The sequence below is a fragment of the Galleria mellonella genome, unplaced genomic scaffold, assembly GCF_026898425.1.
Source record: "Galleria mellonella isolate WM207_F2 unplaced genomic scaffold, CSIRO_AGI_GalMel_v1 utg38, whole genome shotgun sequence".
Lineage (NCBI taxonomy): Eukaryota > Metazoa > Arthropoda > Insecta > Lepidoptera > Pyralidae > Galleria > Galleria mellonella.
The window spans coordinates 8,950,624-8,974,168 of record NW_026442090.1 but is presented as its reverse complement, the minus strand read 5'-3'; the positions used below and the strand labels follow the sequence as shown (position 1 = coordinate 8,974,168).

Here is a 23,545-nt window from a genome sequence, read left to right as displayed (position 1 = left end):
ATTAGCATACTCGTATCATATCGGTTGATTGATAATTAAGAGTTAATTATATTGAGCGCCCAGAGACCATGAAAAAGTATATTCTTACTAAATTAATTAAGTTTTACCACTAACATCTCATTAGGTGCACACTTTTTTTTATATAGTATTGTGCCATATAATAAAATGCCATAAGTACCCAGAGGATGAAGTCGGCGCGCGCGGAATGAAAGTAACCACCCCTTGTCCCAAGGGACTCGTAGAACGACTGGAACTTGCCGAAAGTCCACTTTTGCTCCCTGAAAATAAATTAAATATGTTAAAAATGAAAATGTTTGGTATTCTTATTTATAAAGTTATCTGTCACGTCAACCTGGACAAACATTATCTTTGTTGAACTAACACTCACTAGATAAGTGAACTTTTATCGTGATATGGCACGGGTGGTCTGGCGTGCGCCGGCGACACACTGATCGGAGGGCCAGAACATACAAACTACCAACTATGACACCAGCTTAAATTAAACCTCTTCACCCCTCATAATTCATCCCCAACACAGACTCAGAGGGGAACCGTATTTGTAACAATGGATCTAATTAAAGTGGTTCATTCCAACGATCGATATCATACAGACAAAATAATAATTCGTGACGTCATTTCGTTACTAATATATGCACGTGCGCATAGCAACCCCAAATAAGGGGTATCTATTATAGTAGTTCATTTTCGTGTGCAATTGTTTTATTTTCAAAATAATTGCTGTTGTTATGGTAAAGGTAAACATGTAAGGTAACAGGTAAGTACTTAACGTTATACATAGAAATCGATTGAATTCTATAAATATCTGGTTTTCAACGAAAACACAGACTGTCAGAGATACCTAATTAACACTCATGAAGATTATTTGTTATTTGTAAACAATTTTAAATTGTTTAAAGGAAAGAGATAATAACTTGTATATAAAATCAATTTTTTGTTATCAATACATTAGATAATTTGTTTTGTTTAATTTTAAGACTATTTAAGTAGTTTTATTATTAATAATATAAATAAAATACCACAATAACAATGCTTAATAAGTTTAGTAGCGAAATGGACAAAACATCGAAAAATATTATTTGTCGTATCTATTTGTATACTTACGTATCACAGCATCGTAATTTGATTTTCAATAAAACATCCGATACAAAAGCATAGAGGAAAAATGAATGGTAAGAGATATAAGAAAGTTAATATGACTCTATTCACAGGTAAATGCAGCTTTTTATATAGGTTTTTTTTTTTATTTTTATATAGGTATTAAACAATCACTCGACAATTATTAGCATATCACTATAATCATAACAAACCCAGGTGTTCTCAAACAATGCTGAACTGTATTTAAACCAAAGGAAGTTATCGCATAACCGTTGCAAAAATACATCGGAGTCAATCAACAAAGTGCATCCGCTCTTTATTCCAAGGCGATCCATCACTCAAGATTACTCAGGAACAACGAGCAACGGTCAGCTGATTTTTGCATGTAGGCGTCGAAATGGAGATTGTAAACATTATTTAAAACTTTATTGGACGTGTAAATAGAGTTCAAAATGGTGTTTGAATTTAAAGATTTTATTGTCACACTTGTACACTCTCGTATCTTAGACAGGAATTATTACCAACTTATTCTGTAACCCTTCATGCACGATGTCATCGTTTTCATAGTTTAATTGCTAATAAAACTAGAGAAAGTTAACACCGTCTCCATAGACCATGTCTATTATAAATGCGAAAATTTGTGAGAATGTTTGAATGAATGTATGTTTGTTACTTTTTTACGCAAAATTATTTATTAGCGGATTAAAATGTAATTTCTTACACAGATAGGTAATTTTCTAAGTTAGCACATAGAATATTTAATGTACTGATTTACGCTAGCGAAGCCGTGGAATATAGCTGATATTAATTTTTTTTTTTTAATTGTAATGGTAGTATAATTAGTTATACTTAGATATCATTCATCCAACTTTAAGATTTGTATCTCATTTATCTATCTGCGTTTGTATATAAACGCATCACACAAGAATTTATTGAATAGTTTTGATAAAATTTGATAACTAGATACTTTAGACAATTGCCATGAGAAAGTAGACAAACTGATTTAAGAAAAAAGTATACCAAAATTATATTATTTGTAGACTGAAATGAAACTCGCGAGATTAATAATAACTAATTGGACTAATTTCTGATTAATAATTATGATTAAAAAAGATAAAAAAAATCAATGCAAAGGCACAAAAAGCTAGTTCGGAAATAAAAATTTTGGTATAAAATACAATAATAAATTTATATAAATATAAATAATTTATATAAATAATTTATAAAAAATAAATATGTTTCCTTATAATGCAATTAAGGATAAGTAAATAATAAAATGGTGTAGTCATTTTATACGTTTCATATCTATGTACCCGTAATTTGACTTTGAAGTTAATCAACAAAATGTAAACATAAATGTACCCACAATTATTCTTTAGGTAACTTACTAATAGGTAGGTATTATAAATGCGAATATTTATAAACAATGACGTCGTTTGAGTATTATCAAATGCACACATGCTCAAACGATTGAGTGAATTTGAATGTACCTATCTACGATACAATATCTTAGGGATATTTTTTCTTTTTTTATCTTAACCTAATTCTTGATTTTTTTAAATTAATAAATATCTTATATGTTTATTTCTAATTTATGCGAAAACAAAACTTCGAAAAAAAAAACAGATTCATTTTCGTATAAATTAAAAATAGATAATTAGAAATAAATTAGAGGTAAGATAGGAATATAATTAAAATATAGCTCTATTTTACATATTAACAACTCACTGCTGAGCATGGGTTATTACCCAAAAAAGGGGCTTGGTATAGAGTATTTATTTAGTTTTCCTTTACTTGCACTATTCAGTGCATTGTTCTTTCTGTCACCTTTTGCGTGCTTATATCCTGGGGATGAAAAGCGTTAAAATTAAATATATTATTAAAATGCACTTCACTTTACCTCAAACACTTCAAACAGTACCCGTATTATGGATATGGTAAAACTATTAACATATCACTAAAACTAGTGCTATTCAGTATTCGTTAATTACTGTTAAGTATGAATAATTAGGTGATAACAAATGAGTGCTCGCTGGGAGATGTACGCGACAACTGCCGATGCGCCCGCGCCTGTCTGCATCTACGCAATGTGAATGATAACACAGGGGAGAGATAAGTCGCGGGATAATCGAATCGTGAGAAATAATTATCTTTTAAAATATATTTAGTAATAAATAGATATGTTATTTATTTAGATGAAAAGAATTGGTATTCGATAGGGGAAAAAGGTTCTCGAGAAACGAACTTGTACGTGCAAATGCTGTGTAGGACGACCCCCATGAGATGGAGCAATGACCTTAAATGTGTAGGAGGGGATCAGTGGATGCAATTCGCTCAGTATATTTCCTTTTGGCAGTTTGTGGGTGTGCTATGAGACTACGGCCTATGCACAGCAGTAGGCAATGAATTTATCGATGAAATTATAAAAACTTTCATTATGCAGGAATTCGTTTTTATTTACTTTATGATTTATTTACTAATTTGAATTAAATATTTAGTGTGTAAACTCTCTGAGTGGTGATTGAGGTAGAATATGATGTGTTACCACTCTTTTTCATTTGTTTTGCCTCTAAGACTTTAGATTTTCGCCTAGTTTAGCTCAATACCCCAGAATTTACTTAAAAAAAATCGAGCCGTGCGTATTATCCGTTGCCAAAAATCCAAACATTCATATATGCATACTCTTAAAAACATTACACCTTCTTTTTGGTAAAAATAAGAAAAGAGCATCTCGAGATGTATGATAAGTGTCGAACTGTCGACCGCCAACATGTGAGCAAGCAATAAAAGGATGCTCACTTATCAGAGCGGAGGGAAAGCGAATAAACCTTAAGCATGATTTTCCTTTGCGGTTTATCTCGTGATGTCCTTTCAGGTGTTAGTTTACGACCGATAAATGGACACAGAATGAGCATTTTGGCGCCATCCATAATACTAAACCTACCACGGTTCAACGATTTATTATAATTGTGTATATATACTTAAAAAATAAAATATAAAACGGAATTCTTATTATAATGTACTTTATCGAGTATATTTTTGTTTGTATTACACGATGCTTTCGCCAATATTAACTATTCTAAATCGATTTGGATAATTAATTTCAAATCGGTTGAAAATGGGTATAAATTATTATTTATGGTTATAGATAACAGTTTTCTTAGTGATATTCATGTTCTTAAATTGCAAAATTTACTTAGACAAACGACTCAGCGTAAATTCTTCGTAATGTAATGTATCTACGAATAATCTTATCATTTGTCATTGTATTTTGTTTAAAATAGTAAGCAACGGTATCAGTCATATATTTTAATCAATTTCTCGGGAACAAAGCAAAAAGTATTTTTGTGTATTGTAAAATATAAAGTTATACAGAACAAGAAAAAGAAGTGCTAAAATTCACTTCCAAAGTGGACAGTTATTTCATTCCTTTTTATAAATAAAGAGAAAAGAAAGACAGACAATAGAAAGTTCCAGCATAATGCGTAATTCGCATCGGGCGAGCTCCGCCGATGCCGGTCGTTGTGCCCCCAGCGATGGATGTCTTTTATACAATTGGATTAATTAAACACATCTCTGTCTTAATAGACAGATATCTATCAATTCAATTTCTAAATGTAATTTACAACAGATGGTAAAGGCGACCGTTTTAACCTTTTCATGTTCTAACACATCATAAACGGAATAATTAGGTACTTCCGCATAGAGAACTAGTCTTGGCTACAATTAAAATTATTTATTTACTAACTGTTTGATGCAGCTTTGCCCATATGAGATAATGTATATATATATATATATATATATATATATATATATATATATATATATATATATATATACAAACATATATATATATATATATATATATATATATATATATATATATATATATATATATATATATATATATAAAATTTTGGTTTTCTGTACCTATTATATAAATTACAAACACAGGTTGTTATGCTGCAGCGCTGCTTTTCAGCGAGACCTGATACAAGTGGACGCTGATAACCATACTTTAAAACATTTGAAAATAAAATGTGTACCGACTGTATGTGTACAAATACTGTCACGTATCCAATCTTCGTAATATCAATAAGTAATGCAATAATGGGTAGTTGCTACAGACCTGTATGCAACGGGGTAGCTGGAAGCGGCCGTTTGTCTGGCGGGGCACGTCGCACTGCCGCCGCAGACGCTGGCAGCGGGATAGACGTCTGCAGCACAGACACTTGCCTGGGGACAAAAGAAAAAAAATATATTAATTTTTCGACTGTAATAAAAAATATTATTTGTTTATAACATTTTTATCTAGAAAGTACATTGTACAAATTTCAAAATTAACATTACAATATCGGTCGCTACCAATCAACATCTTAGAAATTTATAAAAATCTAGTCTAATTTACGTTTCTTTCATAAAAAAGATACTATATAATTATCAGGGGACCAATATTAGAGTTTCGATAATTTGTTTCAAACTATTTTGCATACGCTAAATATATAAAAAAGTAAATTAAAAAAAATACTGTCAAAACTCTCCCCAATCTTTATCAATTTTCAAGTTTTTGTTCGCGTCTATAATCAACTGTTACTACTTAATTTTCAGTTTATTTACTGGTCTAAATTTAAATAAAAAGTATGACATATAAATCAGTTCAAGGTACTTCCTCTTAATATAAATACCAATTTAAAAATATTTTTCTTTCCTCTCATTAAGAAACCTTTAACATTAAAAACATAAAAACACCCTCTTCATTAATTTATTAGCTACCATCTTGTTTCACATTTACGTCAAAGGATATTTCACACAAAGGCGTCATGAAACGAACGTAAAATATCGCCATTTTATCTTTTGTTCATAATTGCTTCTACCTTTGCCAATAATTTGAGCAAAAGAATCCCCATTAAGGGTGTTGATAGGGGGAGGTGACAACGAACAGGTGAATATAGCTCCAAACCATCTCACCCTCCATATTACGTGATAGGACTTGGGGGACTAAATTAAACAAAATATAAAATAATACTTAATCGTGTATAAATAATTATATAGTTTAATTGTTCTATATATGTAAATTATTTTATTTAATATTATATAACAATTTAATACGCTGTCTAAGTTTTCGATAGTTGCAAATCGATTGCTGGACATGACAAAGATTTATAATCTTGAACGTGTTTAATGGATTTGTATCTACATTTTTCCGTTTACTACTTATATGTATGTATTTATAAATGAATATACAAATTAGTTATGTACTATACGTAATACAGTTATAATTTCTACTAGTGAATAGATGGCACTGTGTACTGACTGTATCAAGAGCATGGCGGCATTTATTATTTATTAGTTACTTGCAACGGTTTCACGCGGTTTTAAACCGGGTATCAATTATTCATAGCTTATAATATAGTTTTTTTACGTGAAAGAATTTTTAACATCGGTTAAGTACTTTTAAAATTTATCTATTACAAACAAACAAACAATAGATTTTCAGTTTATCCGTGACAAATAAAATGTCAAATCTTTTCTCTTTATAATATTAGTTAAGATAAAATTATAGTTTTCGTTTTTACTACTTATTTATACAGCAGTTTGTGTAACTCTACATTTTGATTAATAATAAGAATTCATTTTATTATAATTAATATTATTTTTTATATTATTTACTATTTCTAAATGCTAAATAGTTCCCTGATATATTTGTAATGTTGCTGTTACTAGGAAGGTAGGTATACCCCACAAGCGCAATTGTGTCGAACTAGATTGCTACAGGGCGCGTGCAATCTACAGATTAAGTAGGTACTAACACTGACGAGGGTTGCCATTTATTGGGCCGAGTGAAGATATTGCCATGGGTTTAGGATACTCTTCCCATACAATTTAAATAATATCAACCATACCATTTCCTGTGTGTCGTATAAGTTCCGAAAATATATTTATTTGATTACGACAAATTAAATCTCCGAATTTTTTTTTTTTTTTTTATTATTTGGAAGGATATACTTTCAAATTAGTTTCATAGAATTTTCATCAAAATCTAGTCAGTAGTTTGGTTTTTAATCAAAATAACTATTTTTTTTTTACGATTGCAGTCGATGTTTTTTTGTGGATCAACATTTATTTTAACATTTGCCACTGACCTATATTTACAATAGATATTATTATACACTGAAACTGAAATGGATCAAATTAAATAAGTATTTCCATCGATACGATAAGGAAAATAAAGTTATCTATTCAAGAACAGTCTGAACAAAATAGCAAGGCATGGAATACTGAATCCAATAATAACTTCCATTCGTAAGCACAGTCGTGGGTCACGATTTCATAATAAACTACCGGCTAAGAAGCCGTTTTATACATAAGTACGTAAACACAGTTATTCAGTGAAATTATTTTGCCTCCTACAGGAAGATAGAAATGGATAGTAGTAGGTAGGCAATTACAAAGATAAAATAAATCTTATATATAAAAATCTCGAGTCACGGTGTTTGTGGTTAATCTTTTCTGAAACGACTCGACCTATTTTCATATGTATATTTATATGTGTATTGATAGGTACGTATATAAGAATATGTGGTAAACCATACTTCATACCACTAGGTAATTACCACATCATAGCATACCATATTAGCCGTAACTTGTCCACTGACGATAACAGGCCTCTATTAGGAGGTTTTGCCAGTAGTTGCCACGTTTGGCAGGTGGACTGGGAACTGCAGTTAGACGTTGCAGATGTTTTAAGAGGGACGCTGCTGCCCGTCCCTCGACCATTAAGTTCCCTTAGTCACTTCTTACGACATTCATGATAAAGGAAAGGATCGCCTATTCTATGCAGTGACCACACGGCAAAGTCTAGGTGACTAGGATATTCTTTTCCAGAAAAAAAAAATATGGCAGAACGTTTGCCGGGTCAGTCAGTAATAGATAATAATAAAATATGTAATTTCTTATAAACTAATACCTTCAGGTCCCTGTTCAGCAATGAACAGATAATAGCTAATATGGTGATGAAGATGATGATGATATAACTTTCTATGCAATATCTTGAAAGACATGCTACTCTATGTTGGGATTGCAAAAACGATAAAACAAATTTAAAATAAACTTTGTAATTATTTTAACATTCAAGTAATATACATTGTAGGCTTAGAACAGATGAACATAGATTCTATTTTCAAAAATGTTGGAATAGTTCGAATGTAGGTGTACAGTAAATTGACTTTTAAGGCTGGATAAAAAATTATGTGTATAATCAAAGATATAAAATAGAAGCGATTGTAGATAGAAGGGAAATTTTAGTGCCAAGGGGGAACATTAAAACGCCGAGGCAGCACAAACGGAGCAAATATTTTCCTGCTGCGTCATTTAGACCTTCAAGAAACGTGGAATCAGGATCATCATAATCTAAGAATATTATAGAAATCAAGTTTTGAGAACATACTGGGCTATTATTTTAAAAAACTTGAAATATTTCCCAATCGGTCGCTAATCAGAAAAAAAATCTTATTGATTAGTTGACATCTACATGTTTGGTTGATATAAAAGCATTATTTTTTAATTAAGTATACTAAAAATACATAAATAAATACAAATATTTTTTACATAAATATATATACTTAGCACTTTTAATGCTATCTATTAAACTCATTAATACCCTTATTATTTATATAATAGCGGCATTGTTTCAGAATTATTAATAATACTACCAGACGCTAGATGGCGTTAGTAGTATTTCCCTTCTTGTAATTTAAGTACAAGGGGAAAGGGATTGTTAATAGTGGGGTCTAACAGCCCCACTGCTAGCAATATATCCTACCAGGTCGACCTCCACGTAGCCTCCCCTGGAAACCATTGTGTTAAATTCAAAGTGTATTCATTCATCACAATGGGCTAATTGACCTGCCTGGGGGGAAAGGAATAGTTAGAGTTTGTCAGCCCCATTGCTAGCAATATGCCCTATTAGGTCGACCTCCACGTGGTTTTCCTGGAAACCATCGTAAACAATTCTCGATGAATTCGTCACGATGGGCTAACTGACCTGCTTCTTCCTCCCCTATCATCCTGGGGGGAGAATGGATTGTTAGTAATGAAGATTAGTAGCCCCATTGCTAGCAATATACTATATTAGGTCGACCTCCTCGTGGTTCCCCCTGGAAACCATCGTGATTGGTTTATTGTTAGATTTGTAACGGCGGGCTAACTGACCTGTTTCATCCCCACCTATTATCGCTCACTGGTGCCCCGCCAGTGTATACCGATAGCGCGGGTGTGATTACCATTCTATTATCACCCATAAGAAACTGACCTGCCTGGGGGAAAGAGCTTGTTGGTAATGGAGTCTAGCTGACCCTTTGCCAGCAATACACTTGTCAACAATACAACAATCCTTGGAAATCATGGTGGTTAATTCAGGTCACGATGGGCTAACTGACCTGCTTTAATCTTCACCTATCACCATCTGTTCACTATCTATCTCTCACTAGTGCACTGTCTGCGTGTACCATTCCATTCTCATCCATTAAAATAAATATATCTTTTTTTATTACTATATAGTTTATTTATTCGAAACTATGTAATAATGAGAATATTTGTAATGTTCATTAATACACAAAAATGGCTTTTTTATATTTATATAATAAAAATTATGTTCTTTATATATATATGTCTATGGTAAAATAAAAATAGGTATAATAATAAGTATTTACAATTATTATTATAATCTAGATATAATTATCATGTGCTCTTATGTTTAATTTATAGTTTATAGATCATAAGATTTGTTTTTTTTTTATTCATAATCGTGAGAAACGTTTTCGATATAACAAAGTTGTTTGACATACCGTCCTTTTGTCTGATCTCTAGTTAACTCGATAACGAGGGTGAAATCTTAAACAATGAACATATGGCGATTCTAAAACACTTGTGCTTGTAACATGACATTTTACTTGTGCTAGTTTTATTTACACCCATATAATAGAACTTGCGCAAGAAAACAGCTGTCACGTTTGTTCTAGAGTAAAATTGAGTAACTTTTGGATGTCGCTTAGCGAAGAAAAATACATGTATATATTATATGTAAATAAAATGGACTCGATGAACAGACAAAAATTATTAATGAAGCTGAATTTGTAAGTACTGACGTATTACACTGATCCCAAATTAGCTCAATTATAGATAAAATTTCCATTTATTACTAAAGCCCAATTGTTTAAAAACCAAGGATTTTATGCCATCATTGTTAGAAACTATAACACATTATTTGACAATTATTCTAATTTTATAAATAATCAGCTATAAAATGAAATGTCTGAACTGCGATCACCTTATGTATTAGGTATCATTTAGATGTGTTATTTTGTACGGTTTGATCGAATTAGCAATGAGGACGTCCTGCTTAGGGTTAAGGAAACAAGACAAATTATTAGAACTATTGAGGACAGAAGGGGGAAAATGTTGGGACACTTGATACGACACGACGAACTTATGAACATTATAACAAAAGGTAAGATAGAAGGAAGAAGGGGAAGTAGGAGACCAAGACATAGTTACATCAGGCAGATCAAGGAAGGAGTTGGTGTCGTGTCATATCAAGAGGTGAAGAAACTCGCTGAAAATCGTAGTGAGTGGCAAGAGCTCCACCGACAAAAGCGCAGCTCTTAAATAGGATAGATAGATAGATTTTGTCCGGCATCAATATTGTGTTTGTGTTGTAACTGTATTACCTATTATTTTCTTATGTTTAATTAGCTATTATTTTTTGTCTCCACTAATTCACAATTTCTATCAGACATTCAAATGTTGACCAGTAGAAATCCCTTTGGATATGTCCGCCATTGCATCTTTTTCTTAAGAATTCTATATCATATAATTTAAGACTTTACTGTACCTACAATAAAGTATTACTTCAAGCAAACCTAATCTAATTAATCTAATTTTTGTTTTTGATCTGCAACTTAATAGGTATAAGTCAATAAGCAAGCCATAAGTATTGTGTGTTACTAAAATATAAAATCCATCTACGTAGTTGGATAGCAAAATTGTTCGTTTATGAAAATAAAATCATTTGTCTTTTAAAATAGCCTAATCTTTTAGCTTATTTTTACAAATTTAATATCATTTGATTTCATATAAATGATATCCACGTCAAACTGTCTAACTGAAATGAAACTGAACGCAAGACCCTTGTCATTAAAGCCCTCTCCATTCTACCTATAAATCCATATCCCTCCGATGGTGGGAAAGCCAGAATTTGAATTATATGACGCACGGGTCTTCCATAATTTTTACTTCAGGAAATAAATCAAGTTGGTGAAAAACATTTAATAAATGGTTTTAGCGCATATTTACCCGCACCATACTGAATTACACGTAACGCCTACTTTAGGGCAGGAACAGTCATTTTTTTTCTCTACGCATCTATTTTTATTTTTGTTCATTACAAATTAATACTTATCTATACAAATATTATAAAGCAGAAGCGTTTGTTTGTTTAAATACAGTAATCTTTGGAACTATCAGTTGGATTTAAATAAATATTTTTGATAAATTTAATAGCTCGTATTTTTTTTTTAATAATATTTTAAGGGCTTTTACCTTTTTCAGGTATATCAGTCCTATTGTACCCTGAACTGATTTTTAAATAACATTATATTCGACATCACGATCAACAACAGATGACGCTGCGGGCGCGACTAGTATAATTAAAATATAAATACGAGTATGAATAAGAGGACCTGCAATAAAAAAAAATTCGACTTTAAAAAATTTCTTCAACAATTTAGTCTGTAAATAAAAGCTATAAAAAAATGTTAATTCAGTGACATGAATTTGTACATTATGTCTATTTTCAATTTACTCTTCTAGTCCTCTGATATGACATTTCGACGCACGGCTGTTTCCAAAACAACGGTATCATAGGCGACGTTTAGTTTCCGGGAGTTGGCTTTTATAGGAAATGAAAGCTGTCAAGAGTAGAGTTCGGAGTGGAAACACGTTATTGTGTTTACAAATTTACTTTAACCTTTCGTTCACCAACATTGAATTTTCGCACTGTGGCATATATATGTTGAAACAAGGTACATTCTCATCATTATGAATTAATGGAAGATGAAAAAATGTTTCATCACCATTATCATATCAGCCTTTAATTATCCACTGCTGAACATAAGCCTCCCCCTTAGGGGGTTTTGTCAGTAGTTGCCACAATTGGCAGGCGGATTAGCAACCGCAGTTTGACTTCAGAGATGTTTTTAGAGAAACGTTGGTGCCCATCCCTTACCCTCCTTTAGTCGCCTCTTACGACACCCACCGGAAAGGAAGGTGGTCTATTCTATGCCGGGACCACAACATGGCTAAATGTTTGTATTAAAATAAAAATCACGCCCCTTTATTTCCCGTAATATAGTAGGGTTAGATTCTCGACGGAACCAATTCCATTTATTTCACTATAAAATCTATTGGTGTTAATAATAAATCAGGTCTCAGATTTTTTTTATACAACTTATAATAGCAAACAAGCTGACGGCCCACCTGATGGAAAGTGGTAACCGTTGCCCATAAACATGAGCAGGACCATGGACATAACAGAGTACTATTTCGCCCATAATACCCCCCATGCGTTGTCATTCCTGAGGACTCAGGTTTTATTCCTCTGTACCCTGTAAATTAACGCCATATTCCACTCTTCAAACCGAAACACTGCTTTACGGTTGAAACACAATTGTTACAGAGGTACCCAATCAAACGACTTTTGTACAAAGTCTCCCTCTGGTAATTTACTGTAAATTTTTTATTCATTTTATGATTTATCACAAATTTTTTTAAGATTGTTAATAATTCAAATTGTTTTTATACATAAGTTTCTTCGATAAATTAATTTTGAGTGTGCTTATAAGTAAGCTAAATTCAATTACTTATTTAACATCAGCAAGCCATAAAAGTTAAAGTAGCAAGACCGGTAAAATACAATGTCTGCTTTCACTGTTTAGGAATCTTAACAGAAATCCATCAAAGAGATCAAAGGTTACCAGTATTACTTCACTTTTTTACGATATTGATGTATTACTCACTATTAAAAATTTTTAAACATGACTTAAAACATTCTTTTGAACAAAGATGCTCTTTGTTACACAAAGATGTTCTAAATATTTTTTTCTTTTAGTTTAGCACGATTTAACTTATAAGAACTTCTATGAAACTTGGACTAATTGAGAATATTTCAGTTTATAACTTAGTTGTAACCGAACTTTATATTAGATTGTAGAAATGTTATCTAAGATAAGAACTGACTTATAATGCGTTCAAGAGTAACTAAATAACGTGTTGTTGTTGTTTCAGCCGTTAATTGTCCACTGCTGGACATAAGCCTTCCCAATAACGTGTGTTCTGTATTAATATTAATGCAAATTTTTTTTTCATTAATCTAGCTGCCCGCCAAGCCTACGCACGAGTGTACTAATTTTAAAGGTCTCTTTATTCGGTTCTGTCTCACTCACTCGCTTGTATGGAGATTTTTTAACCCAAATTTTCAAATATCCGACCGACTTTTTAAAACAATTCTTTTATACAAATCATATCCTGACATTCAACATTCGGCAACTGAATTTTATTTATATAGAAATAAAAAAAAAATATTAAATATTTATATAGATCGTATGTACAAATTTCAAACGATATATTTTTTGTTTGATACACATTAAGTATCTAAGTAACATTAGGTAACTAGCAGACGAAAATAAATTTAAACAAATTATAAAATTGTCAATAGATTTGTATTTTTTTTAATTATCTGAAAATAAAATAGCAAGAATAAAATTAAAAAAAATATTAAAAGCATTACAATCAGATTCTATGTTTACAATTTTAATTATTTCATATTTTAACATAACCAATTTCAATAAAAAGACAAAACATTTCAATATTGTAGAATAAAATTAATATTACGCAACATACCTCCTGACTTCGGGTGAAGTGGGCAAACTCCTGGACTTCCTGTTTTTACCCTGGTTCCGGGGGTGGCCATGTCCCGAGTTTGTGTTGCCCATCGTTACGTTTATTCACTAAATCACTATTACATTATTATCACAGGATGTATTTATAGTTTGAACACATTTTGAGTTGACATATTGAGGACGCACTATTGTCACATTTTTATTAATAGGTTATTTCATAATACTTGTCAATAATTTAGGATTAGTATCATACATTTGTTATCTCATGTTCTGAAATAATGCTATAATTGTTCATTGGATTAGATATATTATATTTATACCAAATACAGGCACCGTTATTTATAGAAAGAATTCAAAGTACAACGTACCTACTTTATAATACATAAATATAATAATAAATATATACTGTATATATACACACTATGTTCTAGTAATGACGTTTATTAAATTTATAATTTTTAGACGGTTATTATGGCTTATTTTATTCTTCCATACCTTTGTATGTGTTTGTCTTTTTTATGATGTCATTCTTTGATATTCAACATAATGTAACATTGTTTATGAATAAATTAAATTGAATTACATACTACTATGATTTCTATATTTGTAATAAATGAACGCCTTAATATTAGCAATGATAAATAAAATCTTAATTTTATATTATTTTGTAAAAACATGAATTGCTTTTTTACAAAAACAAATATAAGTAAATAGATCATTTTTCCAAAATCTTGGAATTACCCGTTACAAAATCTCATTTCTTTGATGTGGCAAACCTAACGTGTGTACACGAATATCCGGATATTGTGGTTTGACCTGGGCCTGAATCAGTTTATACACTCTTACATAAACAGTATACAGTGTACAGTTCCAAGCCAGGCAAATGCAGGACCTCGATGCAAACCATCGCAAGAATTCCAAAGGTCGATTCGGTTGAACCGGCCCCTACCCGTGTAATAATTTACTGACCATACTCGCTGACCACAAATACCTCAGAGTTGTGTATGTATATGTAGTTAAATATGTACAATATTTTTAGCGTAATATTTTATCTCTGGTTTGCCTGAAACTATTTTATACTAACTTCTACCTGTGACATCATCTGTATGGCCGTGATATGTATCATCTCGAAATCATTCCGAACTGACGATAGATTTGACATATCATAAGAATCTGTAATAGATCTACATGAATAAAGATATTTTGAATTTGAATTGACCAAGATAAAAATTAGCCTTTAGCCTAAAAGTAGTTTTCTATCCCCTATAGTACGTGTCTTACAAATGTCATTATAATTCGTTAAACCGTTAAGGTATCAAGAGGTAACAAACAAATTTATACACTTTGAAATTTATAATATTTGTAAAGATTTCAAATTAATAAGATACTAATATTTATAATATATTTTAGTTTTAGTTATATACCTACTCTGTTTTTTCTGCTTAATCCACAAGACAATTAGCGTGAAGATAGAGAAATTATACCATTATATTTACAAGTAATATTTTCTTGGATTACTAGTTTTTACCCGCAACTTCGTTTGCGTGCCCCGAGATATGTTTACTCACCAAAAATTAGTCTATATCCTTCTCCATCCCATATAGTACATTTATACTAAATTTCATAGTAATTAATTAACCCGTTAAGATGCTATGAGAGAACAATAAAACTCACTTTCACATTTATAATATTAGTATGAATAACATTAGTTAACAATAAACAAATAAGTAAAGTTTAAAAATATAGAATCCTGATTATTGTATTTATGTTTTAATTAATTAATCTCGTTTGTAAATGAATTTTAGAACAGGACAATAAATTTAAATAAATGAAAATTAAATTAATTTTCATTTATTAATAAAAGGTAGTTTCATAATATAAAAAATATTAATGTTATATAAATTAAAAATAATTAAATCCCTATATCCATATAATTAATCATTTTAATTTATGAACTATGCTTATCATTTTTGAAAAAATCATAAATTTCCCTTTACATTTAATTAGCTATCTGGCCTGGTTTCGCAGGAATAGATAGAAGTTTCAGAAATAATAATATACAGCGTATGTTACTCGCTAATAATGAAGCTTTCAATTGGTGAAAAAAAAAATCCGCTGAGTAGTTTTTGAGTTTATCTACTACAAACAAATAATCAAATCTTTTTTCTTTATAGTATTAGTATAGAAAAATAAACATAAGTTATAGAAATAATAATGCCTATATTCGTCAAAAATTAATTTGAATTTGGACAATCATCGATAATTACGATAATAACGGGCTAGAGAGGGTTCACAACCATTAGGCATTATTGTCCTCGTTCCATGAACGAAGGACAATGGATAAAAAAAGTGTAATTACAAGAGCCGTTTGAATGGAGCACAGTTCATTGCCCTTATTGTTTTACTTAAAAATAACTTCTATTATGCGATTAATCCAAACTAATATTATATATGAGAAATATTTGGCTCTTTTAACCGACTTCGAAAAGGAGGTTCTCAATTGTGATTGTTACCTTATAACTCCGTCAGTTGTCAATCAATATAGAAAATTCTTTTTTTCTGTAAGGATATACTTATAGATTATTCTCAAAGAAATTTTATCAAAATCTGTTCAGTAATTTAGTTTGTAAATCACAATTACTGGTTTCGCCACAATTAAAGTAGGTTTTTTTTTTCTTTGTGGAACACAATCTTATTGTTTATAATTTGTTGATAAATTCAAATACTTAATATAATATTTAACCGACTTTAAAAATTGTTTCACCTATAGAAAGCTATATTATCAACAAGTAACATGGACTATATTTTATTTTAAAAAATATTGTGCACTGCCAGTGCCGGTCGCTAGCCTAAAATAATATTATAAAGAGATTTCTTGTTTGTAATGGATAAACTCATAAATTATTTAACCGATTCTAAAAACTCTTTCACCTATAAGCAAAAAGTTATATTATTAGCAAGTAATACGGATTGAAATTTTTTTTAAAGCGTTCGAAGCGAAATCCGTGACAAAATTATAAATAAATTAAAAAAAATATATGAGACCTTATTAAATATAGTTACATTGAACACATAGTGACGTATATCATATAGACATCTCGATAGAGATTGGATATGTATGAATGAAGTCAATGATGATCTGTATTTAGATCAGAATAAATACATAATACAACATTGTATTGAATACAAATTGGATTTAATAGTTTGATAGATATTACTATGGTAATCATAGTCGTCATAGTAGTTTAGTAGAGCGAGTCCTTTTTAAATGGTGAATATTAACTATTTTATTAACATATAATGAATAAACAGACAATTTTTAGTATTATGTAGGTATATCACAAAAAAATAATATAGTTGCATAATAAAAAAAATAGCGAGTTTTAATTTATTTTTTGTATTGTACAGTATGGATATAAATTTATCATTAAACTTGATGTATTTATACATTACTAAGTTTAATAACATCATAAAAAACACGGTTAAACAATATACCATTATCAATATAATAATAGTAATAGTTATGGAAATATTGTACAGCGCCATCTAATCAAACAAAGCAAAACTAATGCTCTAGATAATAATTTTTTGTACTATACATATTGTAAGTACAGAAAATACCCAGATCAATATAAACAGATATAGACATATATACTCGTGTTGTATTATTACTTATATTAAACGTGGATCGAACTCGCAACCAACGGAAGGTGAAGCAGTATATTTGACCATTACAACACCAGGATCATCATTGTAATAATAATCAAGATATTAGAGCATATTAAACTTTTAAACGAGATCTCTCTTTGAATTGCCATTGCCATCTATCCGAGTTCGTTCTCAGTTAGAGATGTTTAATAACTTTATAGATTGTAACAAAATAATAACAAAAATATTATAAGTAAGAGATTATATTAAATTGAATATTATCTACTAAAGAAAATATCGCGACCTATGTATATCGATACATATATCTAATAATAAATTTTAGTAAATGCAAAGTTTAATATATTTATATCTGAAATTATATTAATTGCATTGACTGTGCAATTTTTATAATAAAATACCTACAAAGGATCACACTATCTTCTTTTGATTTCAATAGAAACACAACAATGCACGCAATATTGCTTTACGAGTATAGCTAACCAAACGAATAATAACAAAACTTTAGCAATATGTAACTAAAGTATTACATTAAAAAATATGTTTCTATTAAAGTATTTTATTTCTTCTAAATATAGCGTTAAATATCAAGTACCTTTTTTTTTATACAACTTAGAGTGGCAAACAAGCTGACGGCCGAGCGGGCTGAGCAGTACCATGGACATAACAGAGTATACTGTTTCGCCCATGATACCCCCCATACGTCGCCATTCCTGAGGACTCAGGTGTTATTCCTCTGTACCCAGTAAATTCACGCCATATCTCACCCTTCAAACCGAAACACAGCCATGCAAACTGCTTCACGGTTGAAACACGAATGGGACAGAGGTACCCAAGCAATCGACTTTAGTACAAAGTCTTCCTCTGGTCCTCTGGTACCTAATTTAAATCCGTGTATTAAATTACTTTATCAATACGACAACCCTCAAAATACATGAATTCATGGTTTTAATTACTTTATTAGTACCACAGTCCTATAAAATGTGATAAATAACAAAAAGATGGGTCACAAAACTTAGGTGTATACGTATATAAAAACGCGTTCATTGTCGCACGTGCCGTGATGTGTCGGATTGTCGTGCATTACTGCCTATTGTTAGCTCTTTCCCTTCATAAACGAGCTTTTTGTGTCTAATTTATACGGGGACGGTTATGGGTATATTATGACATGTAGTAACGACTCTACGTCTATTCTTTTGTTATGTTCGTAATATTGTTGTCGTTCGAAATGATGTTAAGTAGTTTATTATTCCATACATACATTCGCTTTAGAATTCACAAAGGCTTGAGTTTAAAATAAAAACCTTTTACGACTTAGTGTTAAAGTAGTTGACAATTTGTATGAAAATTGTATAATTAAAAATCGACTTCAGTTGTGATAAAACCAGTTATTTTGATTTAATAACTAAACTATTGAACCCATTTTGATTAAATTTTTATGGAACCAATTTATAAGTTTCTATATATTTTCAGATAAAAAAAATTCTAAATCAATTTAAAACTGACAGAGTTTAATAAACCTAAAAAATGTATAACCGAATTGAGAACCTCCTTTTTGAAGTCGATTGAAAATAAATTACGGAATTTCAATAGCAAACATTTATGCATACTTAATTTCACCACTGAATGTTTCTATCAAGGATTTACAACCAAATAATTAAATTTTGAGGTCCTAACTCCATCTTAGATCACATTATTCGCCATCAAGTGAGATAACGATCAATCGCGGGATCCCATCTCATCATCATTAAAAAAAATTGAAAATTAAAGTTGATTAAAAACTACTAGATTGAAAATAGGAGCAATCCATCTCGTAGACTTATTTCAAAACATTCTTCGTCATTGTATAATAAAACGATTTTGTGACAAAACACGCAACTAAAAAGAATAAACTTCTATGAGAACAAGAAATAGTGATATCCGTGTGGTAGTATAAACGCAGGGGTAAATAATTCATGAGTGGCTCTTATAAGAATCGCGCCTAGATATGTGTAATAATACAGCCATATAATGACAATGGACAAATCCCATAAAAGGATTTTATGCTCGTGAGATGTTAAACGCTGTTGTGTGGGTGAAATAAATCCAGATTTGCGTGATGCATTCACTGCAGTTTACTGTCTCATTTAAAGGTATTCACTCGGATACTAAGAGGAATTTCGTTTATTTTTATTTAAACGATATTATTTGTAAATAGCTGAGATAGTAATATTTTTCGTTTAGTATGTCTAGCCTTTCTTAACGAAGTTTTATTGTTATATGTAATATTATATGCCCTATTTTATTTGGTACCAATACTATATTTATATATATTTTTTTAATAAAAAGAAGGAAATTAAGGAGTCATACTATTTTTGCTAAATTCTAAACTCATTTTTATAATTGGTTTTGCATTTTCCTAAATTACAAATGTAGTTAAATATCATGTTCGAAAGAACATGGCATATAGCTGAGACACCATTTTAGTGCTTTTTCCTTTTTATTTTTGTTTGTTGTTAAATCTTTTTTGTTATTATATGTGAAATTAAGCAGTAAATAAATATTTCTTTCTTTCTTTCTAATTTACTTCCATATTGACACCATATTAAAATTATTACAATTAAACTGTTCTTTCTTTTAGAGCATAAATTAAATTACTTCCGTTCTATGGTAGAAAACATAGCTAATATATTACATTAAATATAAAATATGTTACAGAGAATTATTGAGAGTTGGTCTATAGATATGTCTATTCGTAGGTGTTGGTTTATAGATATTGGGTATATATGATAATGAATAAACAGCTCAATAACCAGTCTTTGAAATCACGTCCTAAATCTCACACCGCTCACCGTTGAAGGCTAACATTGCAATAATTTACGAATAATCGCTCGTAATTCATTTCAGCGTTTAGTATTAAAGTAATAGCTCTTTTAAATTATCATCCCCTAAGAATTACTCAGTTCTAATTTTAATAAAGCGAGCTCCTTTGTTTGTTGGTGGTATGTACGAACAACGAATTGCTTTTCGCAGAACCAGTCTGAGACGCTTGGCAGTCCTACATATAAACACGTTTGGTGGCAAATATATGCATATATATGGGATACACCGATATAGAATTAAAATCAATCAAATGGTTCGATGGTGTGTAATTGGAATGTAAAGTAGCGTACAAGATTTCGTATGCGAACAACATTTGTCTATGGCGAATTATAATTAAGTATGGGGACTCGAAAATCACAAAGGAGTACGGTCTATTACAGTGTTTAATTCTTACTAAGAATATAATAAGTGAGTTTGTTTGTTATGTCTTAGCGCCTGAAAGGGCATTCACCATGAAATTAGTACACAGATACTATATGGAATGGAGGACATAGGCTACTTTTTATCATGGTCAGTTTACATTTACCAGTCACGCAGACGAAGTCGCGTTTAGAAGTTAGTGTATTATTTTGAAGAAATTAATATGACTCTGATTTTACTCCAAGTATACAATACTCTTAAGCTTAGTCGTTATTCGTTTCAACTATTATAAGATAGCAAGGTATAACGATTAAATAGAGTTTTGTGATATTTTGAAGGTTTTTTTTTATTTAGATATTTAGATCTCAAATCTTTTATGATGTTTTCATATGAAAACATCATAAAAGATTACCATAACATCATAAGATTGGTATACCTACATATCTATTATATAATAGATATGTAGGTATACCAATTTATAAAAAATTATAAAAAAGTTTTTATACGCTACTAACAGTAAAAAAAATTTTAAAAATTAATATCTTTATACTTATATAGACTGGTAGAAACGGCAATTTTTAGCAATGTATAACTAAAACATCAAAATTCGTTACAACAATTTCGTAAGATGGTTTGTAAATAGGCATATATCACGATCATTATGAAAGTAAAGTTACTAAACTATGTTAGTAGAATTTACATAATATAAATAGATTCTATGGCAAATTTATCTATGTTTTACAACACTAACAATAACGTTGAGAAATTCAGGCAATAAACATGTCAAGAGTACGGTATCGGCTATGTTCATGAAGACAGATAGGCCAGCGGTCGTAATTTCTATCTGAATACATTATGCCTACAAGTAAAAGTGATGTAGATTAAATTTAAGTATCTATTAATCTGGATCACCACTACTTCTATAACTTTACATTGAAATCCTTACTAATATTATAAATGTGAAATTGTTTGTTTTCACCTTATAACGCATTTATGGCTTAACCAATCGCTATGACATTTGCTATACTCATACTATATGCGATGGGGAAGGATATAGGATACTTTATACCCCAGTCAGTAAACATATCCCGGGTACGCGTACGAAGTTATGAATAAAAGCTTGTATAAAATATTTTTCATTTCAAAAATATCTCAATTCGTATTTACTTATATACTATAATGTGTATGTATATAATCTATATATTATTTATTATGTAAACATTCTTCTTCGCTACTTCTAAATCAATTTTGATAAATGTTTTTGCGGAGAAGGAAAATCTTTAATTATAAATTTTATGTAGAACGGACAACCCGTTACTAAATGATGCCAAATTCAGACATGTTGCAAAGGAATGTGTGGATGCAGGTGACTCAAGACCATTCTTTGTAGTATGTAGAGACCTAAGTTTAGTAGTGGAAATGAATAGTTGAAATGATGGTAATGAATTAAATACAACTACAACAGAAAAAAATATTACGCTACTTGAAATGTTAAACGACTGATTATTATGTATACTTACCCATACAAATAACATGATAATAATTTACATTTAATACATACTGCATTACAATATTAATATTAATTCAAAGAGTATTTAATTTATTATTATGACACCCATAATTTCATTGCAACATTTGTATGAATAATAATAAAACCATAAATTGTTTACTAAATAAGAATAAATAAGATAATTTAAGAATTATTTGGCATAATGACCTACATGACCACAAGTAACTTTTTTTTATTGTTAGGGAAACAAACGAGCGGACGGTCCACCTGATGGAAAGCGGCTACCGTTGCTTATGAACACGAGGAGTTGCTTGTGCGTTGCCGGCCTTTATACTTAAATGAGTATGTTCTAATGTTAATTAAAGGACTGAAAAGATTTCAAGAAACAGTAAGTTTAGTTTAGTCTATTTACCGATTATATTATTTCCTAAAAATAAGGTCTCTATAATCTACGTTTATAAAATGTGGAATATATCTGACAATACTCAGGAATACTGATTCGACGAAAGACTGTTTTTATGAAAGCAAATTAATTAAGCCCATACAATACCCAGCTATAAACAGGGTGTTTGTTTGTGAGGGGGCGTGAGTTGGACTATAGTAGGAATATACCGAAACGCAAGTGACAAGAGAATTACGAGTTTGTCGAGCGATAAAATAAAAGGCAATAAATGATACGTAAAATGTCATCAAATAAAATAGTGCTTTGATCTTGATTTATGGAAAAAGAAACCGCCCTGATCCAAGGTACGTGTGGATTGATCACACGGAATTATGACCTGTTTCTATTAATTATAATTCTACTCTCTAAATTAGTAAGTTGTGGAATAAACCTTCGTAGAAATTTGTGGGCTCATATTTATTAATTTTACAAAATACATTATATTAAAAGCAAAATACTCTATTATGTTTAATCATAAAAATGTCTGAAAATATTAATAAACTAGTAAATTAATTTTCAGCAGCATCATATATTATTACTATCTAATTATATATTTATTCTTTCCAATTTGCAAAAGCGATCATTTAGTTATATATAACTAGACTTAACTTGCTTAGTTTCCAATCCAAAGTT

At 30.4% G+C, this 23,545-nt stretch overlaps 1 protein-coding gene across 9 annotated transcripts in view; it reads right to left on the bottom strand.

Annotated features, from left to right (window-relative positions):
• Positions 1–23,545, bottom strand: part of LOC113522832 (protein sickie) — a 197,079-nt gene that overhangs the window by 64,423 nt on the left and 109,111 nt on the right. For 8 of the 9 annotated variants that reach the window (XM_031913888.2, XM_031913889.2, XM_052897924.1 and 5 more), the window contains exons 4-5: positions 5,246–5,352; positions 179–278 (exon numbers count right to left, since the gene is read on the bottom strand). In XM_031913888.2, coding sequence (XP_031769748.2) covers positions 179–278; positions 5,246–5,352 — 207 coding nt within the window. Of the gene's footprint in view, positions 1–178; positions 279–5,245; positions 5,353–14,073; positions 14,197–23,545 lie in introns of those variants that run through there. The other variant, XM_052897930.1, reaches the window with a different exon arrangement.